The following is a 7,264-nucleotide window of genomic DNA, read 5'->3' on the forward strand; positions in this document are numbered from 1 at the left end:
TATTACAGGTGGGGCGCAGGGGGAAATGCAGATTTGTTTTTTTCAAGAACTTTATTGAGAACTTTACATATCACAAAAGTACAAAGTACACGGACATAAAACTAAGTCATTAATAAATACATGCCGTTAACGCCGTTAACAGGTTACGCATTCGCGACGGCCAAGATCCTTGGCGACTCATGTGTAGCTTAGTGTGCAAAATGAAGAGACATTTGGCAGGGGGGAAAAGAAAAGCCTGCGGTTGCTTTCTTGGCATCTTGGCGTCTTGCTGTTTGTCTCACAGCAAGACGCCAAGAAGAAAATATGATGACGCCTATCTTGCTCTGGGTTTCACAGTGAATGCGGTAGGAGATGTGGAGAGACCAGTCTGTGTTTGTTGCCATATCATACCTCTGTGAGATCGGCTTTTCTGCTGTTGCCTCTTTCAAAACAAAATACAGATCTAAGCTCAAAATTGAGCATGAATTGAGAGTGGCCGTATCAAGTCTGCAACCCCGTTTTAAAAAGATTTGTAGTGGAAAGCAGGCTCATTGCAGCCACTAATACTGATAAAACTTGATGGCTCACACATATCTGCACTAATTTTGTTTTGTTTTGCACAGGTTGCACGTTATTGTTGTTTTGAAAAGATATTCAGTGTAAAACAGGTTAATTGCAGCCACAATAAGTTATTTTTTGCCAAATATTAGTTATTTTTTGCACAGATAGATCTTTATTTGCATTGTTCTAACAAAGTGATTGCACATTTTATTTGTTTTTGTCTGATGGAGCAATCTGGTTTACTTGAAAGTGATTGCAATTTTCTTTATTCTATTATTTGAAAAAGCACAGATGGAGGAGTCACAAAATGTTATTTCAATAAAAATTCAACATGGACCATTTTGTTACAATTTTGTTGTGGTGGTCGGGCATGAACATTTTTCTTCCTCCAAAGTGGGGCGTGACAGAAAAAGTTTGAGAACCACTCGGTTAACCCAAGCGTGTGGTGAGGGTGAACTAGGAACGTCTGGCTGAGGCCCATGTGCCTAAGGTCTTCAACTCCCAACTCTGGAATAATTTCTGAGGGGGCTGGGGACATGGAATCCAAGTGGGCCATGTTCAGAGCCACCATGAGGAAGCGGCTGCTGTGAGCTGCGGTCGGCAACCGAAACACTGGAAAGCAGGGCTTGACTAAGGCTGTGTTCAGTAGGGGAGGAGTACGAATGCAAACCCGGACTGGAGAAATTGTTGAGCAGTGTAAAGAACACTTAGAAGAACTCTTGAACCCGACGAACTCGTCATCTGTGGAGGAGTCAGGGTTTGAAGACTCGAGGGAAAACTCATCATTCTCCCAGGCAGAAGTCTCTGAGGAAGTCAAAAAGCTCCTCAGTGGCAAGGCAATAAGGGTGGGTGAGATTATTCCTGGGATGCTGAAGGCTCTGGACATTGTTGGACGGTCTTGGCTAACACGCCTCTTCAGTGTCGTTTGGAGGTCTGGGAAAGTGCCTGTGGAGTGGCAGACGGGGGTGGTTCATCATTTTTCAAAAGGGGACCAGAGAGTGTGCTTCAATTAGGGGACCTCAGAATTGCGTCTTTTTTCTTTGCAGATGATGCGGTTCTATTGGCTCCTTCAGAACGTGACCCTCAGCAGCACTGGGGGCTGTCTGCAGCCGTGTTCGAAGCGGTCTGCTTGAGAGTAAGTACCTCCAAGTCTGAAGCCACGGTTTTCTGCCGGAAAACTGTGGGTTGCACCCTCCAGATTGTGAGTGAGTCAATGCTCCAAGAGAGAGAGTTCAAGTATCTATTTATCTTATTCACCAGTGAGGGTAAAATGGGGTGTGAGATGGACAGGCGGTTCGATGCAGGATCAACAAATATGCAGGTTTGTATCGACCGTTGTGGTAAAGAGGGTGCTGAGCTGGAAGGCAAAGCTCTAGATTTACCAGTCCATCAACATTCAGACACACACCTATGGTCATGAGCTCCAGGTAGTGACTGAAAGAATGAGATCTCTGATAAAAGCAGCCAAATTGAGCAACCTTTGTAGGGGAGTCTGGGCACAGCCTTGGAGATAGGGTGAGGAGCTCAGACAACTAGAGGGAGCTTGGAGTAGAGAGAGTAGGGCCAGATGAGGTGGTTCAGGCATCTGATCAGGATGCCTCCTGAACTCCTCACTTTCGAGGTTTTCCAGGCACGTCCAACTGTTAAAACTCTTAATCCTGCTCCATCCGCAACACGGCCCCAGATATGCAGAAGTTAGTGGATGTATGTATGGTGGAGCACCAGAACAGAATCAGCTGACAGTTTGACAAATAAAAAGAAAAAACCTCCTCAGCGAAAAACAAACAAATATTAATTCATGTTTGAAAGCCATGAAGGGAACAAGATTTAAATAATGTTTATAAAAACAACAAACAAAACACATTGTTGTTAATTTCATATTGTTAAATTTTACAGTGCAGAAAAAAAACTTTCTAAAAGGTTACTGTACAGAATGAGAGACCCACACAAAATAATGATAAAACAGGTAATGTCTCTTAATACAAAGAAAAGATCACAGAGTATGGACTTAATCTCATATTTTAATCTGTTTTCTGACAACAAAACAACCACAATCATTCTAATATGACGGCACACAAATACAAATACAGAACAATATTAAAATATGTTTTTGTGCACAACAATGTATAAAACCACATGCATGCAGTTTCATTATCTTTTGTCCTCCCTTGAAAAAATGTAAAGTGTTTGAGACTTTAAACCGTACAATTTCATGTCATTTTGAATCATTATTATTTCTTTGGATCAAAATTAAAAAAAGCTTAAAAACAAAGCTTGCTATAGCTGAACAATTATTTTATTATTAACAGATCTAACATATTTCTTCTAAAAATGTAATTAATCTAGAAATGTTATCCCTGTAAAATGATATTATTTAAATGAACTAGTTGATTCAGAAAACTTTTAAATAAGGTTTCATTAATTTTATATATATTTATTTAAAAATATTCAGAGGGGCAACTCACTAGTTATTTTACAAAAATGAGCTTGTTATTGGTAATAATTACAATAGCCTAGACCTAGGGTTCACTGCTCCAGTGTGCTGGATATATATATATATGAATTGTGGTGCAGTCTATGGTTTGATGCTTGATCTCACTGTACACAGCAGATACTTTTTCAGATGCTGTCTAAATGTATTGTCTCGTAGCCCGTACACAATAGGGCTGATAAACCTGGGGAGTATCTGAACGATGATATACGAGGCAAAGATTATATTTATATAATGTTCAGGGAAGCTGTACACCAGAGGCTTTCTAATCAAATGGGCTACATAGGTGAGCATACACAGCAGCAGCTGAAAGCCGTGCAGCAGGATGGTGTTCCTGGCCTTCTTTGTGTCTCCTTCAGCTGCTTTAGCTGCTTTAGCTGTTCTAGCAGCTAAGAAGATCCTGATGTAAGTGTAGAGGAGCGTGAGCCAAACAACGATCAGGTAAACTGTGTAGGAAACTTCCCTCTTTTTCAGGTGCATAGGGTGACGGAAGAGTTCATCTATTTGACAAAAAATGGTAGAATGAAATAACTCCACAGGCTCTGTAGCCAATAATATGAACACATCTGGCAGCGTTGAAACTGCACTCATGGCCCAAATGGAACCAATCAGAATGTAAGTTCTTTTGATGGTACAGAACTCAGCATGTCGCAGTGGTAAACAAATAGCGATGTAACACTCCACAGCCATGACAGCTAAATTTAATGGAGTGTTGAGGGTTGTAAAGACAGAAAAGGTAACAATGAGGCAACATAAGGAAACATTAATTCTGTAGAAGATGTAACTTAGGACGAACAGGCTGACTGTTGTCGTTAGCTGGATCATGTCGTTTACCACCAGGTGGATGAAGAGAATGTAACGGGGATTCACATAAAATATCTACAGGAGTGGATAAAAAAGTAGGTCTTTTGGTTACTTTAATTCCATCTGTTACTTATATTATCAAGATCAATATTTTACATTTATTGGTAACTGAAACATAAGATGAATTCATACAATTGATCCTGATAATAAGATATAAGATAAGCATTTATTAACCTTACACAAATAGTAAGAGTAAACAATAAATAATGAGAAGAATATAAAACTTGAAAACAAAGGCAGAAGTGACATTGGTGTTATGTGCTATAATATTGCATTCACCAGGTTTATATGTGGTATTATAAAGTAATGATACTTGGTATTTGTGTGTATTGTTATATAGATATAAGAAATATAGTATATGAAGTTATAACACAGTTTACATATTAACACAATACAGTGTAATACAAAATCAGTGCTTAAGGATTCTGACCTGGTGTTTTCTGAAGGTGTGAATCAAGGAACCGTTGATGTAGTTGATGATGAGGCCAAGAGCCATAACAATCACATTTTTGGCTACAACTGTGCTGTAGGAGTCTCGATAAATCAGAGTCGACACGTTGAAGCCAGAAGATGATGAATTCATTGAGCCGATCTGAAGATCCTGCAAGCCTCTGATGAACATTTCAAACACTTTAGGGTTAGTTTAATTCAAATTTAAGGGAGAACCAATTCACTGACCTTTTCTTCTTATAGGCAAAGCATTTATCTTTGAATGGATCCATCCCAAAATATCACTGTTATTCTTGGATGGGTCTTAGATGTTTCCCAACATCAGGAGCATGCTTTACTTTACTGCAGGAGTCACATATTAAATATATATATAAATATTATATATTGAGTATTGTAGATGGCTCATTTCAGAATGAGACTGTCCCACTTACCCAACAAGCAAAAGATCATTTGATGTGAAAGTGAAAAGGAAAATCTTATTTGCTTCATTAAATAAAAATATTTTAACAGCTTTAAAAGAAGAATGTATGAATCATGAATATGTTATGTTGAACGATCATTTAAAAATATAACAGCCTGTTTTTGTTGTTTTGAGATGAAACATTTTTCACTTCTTAAAACACATTTCACCATCTAGTTGTCAAATTGTATATAGAAATTTAGAAGTTGAAATTAAGCATAATAATTCAATACAGTTCAAACGGATTGCAACATTATAAAAAACACCATAATAAAATACAGCAATAATGCAATATGATAGCATCAAAGACATTTCTACCTCAGATAGTATGCTTTAGCTTCCACCTTCACCAGTTATGAAATGAGTGTGAAGCAGTTTCATCTCTTTATATGAGGCAGCATCAGGGACGCTGCGGTTGTAACCTGAATGACTTCATCCAGCTACAGTTATGAAGAAAATTTCCATGTTGTTTGATTAATTACCTCTATTTTCATGCTTAATCGTTAATAAATTGAAATATGTTTCTTAAATGCTGTTGTTCACTTTCGAGATTAATTGTGATGTTCAAAATACAGCGGGTAAAATAAGTATTGAACACGTCACCATTTTTCTCAGTAAATATATTTCTAAAGGTGCTATTGACATGAAATGTTCACCAGATGTCGGTAACAACCCAAGTAATCCATACATACAAAGAAAACCAAACAAATAAGTTCAGAAATTAAGTTATGTGTAATAAAATGGAATGACACAGGGAAAAAGTATTGAACACGCTTCCTGAAATGTATTTAATACTTGGTACAGAAGCCTTTGTTGGTGATGACAGCTTCAAGACGCCTCCTGTATGGAGAAACTAGTGGCATGCATTGCTCAGGTGTGATTTTGGCCCATTTTCCCACACAAACAGTCTTCAAATCTTGAAGGTTCCGTGGGCCTCTTCTATGAACTCTGATCTTTAGTTCTTTCCATAGATTTTCTATTGGATTCAAGTCAGGTGATTGGCTGGGCCATTCTAGCAGCTTTATTTTCTTTCTCTGAAACCAATGGAGAGTTTCCTTGGCTGTGTGTTTGGGATCATTGTCTTGCTGAAATGTCCACCCTCGTTTCATCTTCATCATCCTGCTAGATGGCAGCAGATTTTTATCAAGAATGTCTCGGTACATTTTTCCATTCCTTCCTTCAATTATATGAGGTTTGCCAGTGCCGTATGCTGAAAAACAGCCCCACACCATGATGTTCCACCTCCAAACTTCACTGTTGGTCTGGTGTTTTTGGGGTGATGTGCAGTGCCATTTGACCTCCAAACATGGTGTGTATTATGGCCTCCAAAGAGTTCCATGTTGGTCTCATCTGACCAGACTATATTCTCCCAGTATTTCACAGGCTTGTGTAAATGTTGTGCAGCAAACTTTAAACGAGCTTCAACATGCTTTTTCTTCAGCAATGGAGTCTTGCGTGGTGAGCCTGCATACAGGCCACGGCGGTTGAGTGCATTACTTATAGTTTTCTTTGAAACAATTGTACCTGCTGATTCCAGGTCTTTCTGAAGCTCTCCACTAGTGGTCCTTGGCTCTTGGACAACTCTTCTGATAATTCTTTTCACTCCTCTGTCAGAAATCTTGCGAGGAGCACCTGGTCGTGGCCGGTTTATGGTGAAATTATGTTCTTTCCACTCCGGATTATGGCCCCAACAGTGCTCACTGGAACATTCAGAAGTTTAGAAATCCTTCTGTAACCAATGCCATCAGTATGTTCTGCAACAATAAGGTTGTGAAGGTCTTGAGAGAGCTCTTTGCTTTTACCCATCATGAGATGTTTCTTGTGTGACGCCTTTTTATAGGCCATCAGTTGGGACTGAACCAGCTGATATTAATTTGCACTGACAAGGTGCAGGACTGCTTTCTAATCACTGATAGATTTCAGCTGGTGTCTTGGCTTTCCATGCCTTTTTGCACCTCCCTTTCTTCATGTGTTCAATACTTTTTCCCTGTGTCATTCCATTTTATTACACATAACTTAATTTCTGAATTTATTTGTTTGGTTTTCTTTGTATGTATGGATTATTTGGGTTGTTACCGACATCTGGTGAACATTTCATGTCAATAGCACCTTTAGAAATATATTTACTGAGAAAAATGTAAATATATATAAAATAATAATTGTACCAAATTATTAACCCTTTCTCTCTCAGTCATATGTAGAAGAAGTTTCTGGCAATGTTTCTTAAATAATGGAGTTCAGACATAGCTTCAAATTTCAAATTTGATCGCCAAGTAAAGAGTAACAAAGAGTCCGTTTTTGTCGGTCTTGTCAATAGGCTCCGGTCCAGATCAACTAAAACTCAAAGCAAATTAACGAAAATATTTTACACATTTGTGGAACAGATCAGGCAGTGTCGTAAAATAAGTTACATTCTGCGCATGCACTGACTTTTACGCATGCGCAGAACGGATCGGGCA

At 38.7% G+C, this 7,264-nt stretch overlaps 1 protein-coding gene across 1 annotated transcript; it reads right to left on the bottom strand.

Annotated features, from left to right (window-relative positions):
- Window positions 1-3,094: 3,094 nt before the first annotated feature.
- Window positions 3,095-4,478, bottom strand: LOC129106239 (odorant receptor 131-2-like). The gene is made up of 2 exons (XM_054617607.1): window positions 4,326-4,478; window positions 3,095-3,910 (listed from the first exon to the last, which is right to left on the bottom strand). The coding sequence occupies exons 1-2, from the start codon at window positions 4,476-4,478 to the stop codon at window positions 3,116-3,118; spliced, it is 948 nt and encodes a 315-aa protein (XP_054473582.1). The 3' UTR covers window positions 3,095-3,115.
- Between the last annotated feature and the right edge of the window lie 2,786 nt (window positions 4,479-7,264).

Source organism: Anoplopoma fimbria, chromosome 17 (assembly GCF_027596085.1).
Source record: "Anoplopoma fimbria isolate UVic2021 breed Golden Eagle Sablefish chromosome 17, Afim_UVic_2022, whole genome shotgun sequence".
In the NCBI taxonomy this organism is placed as follows: Eukaryota; Metazoa; Chordata; class Actinopteri; order Perciformes; family Anoplopomatidae; genus Anoplopoma; species Anoplopoma fimbria.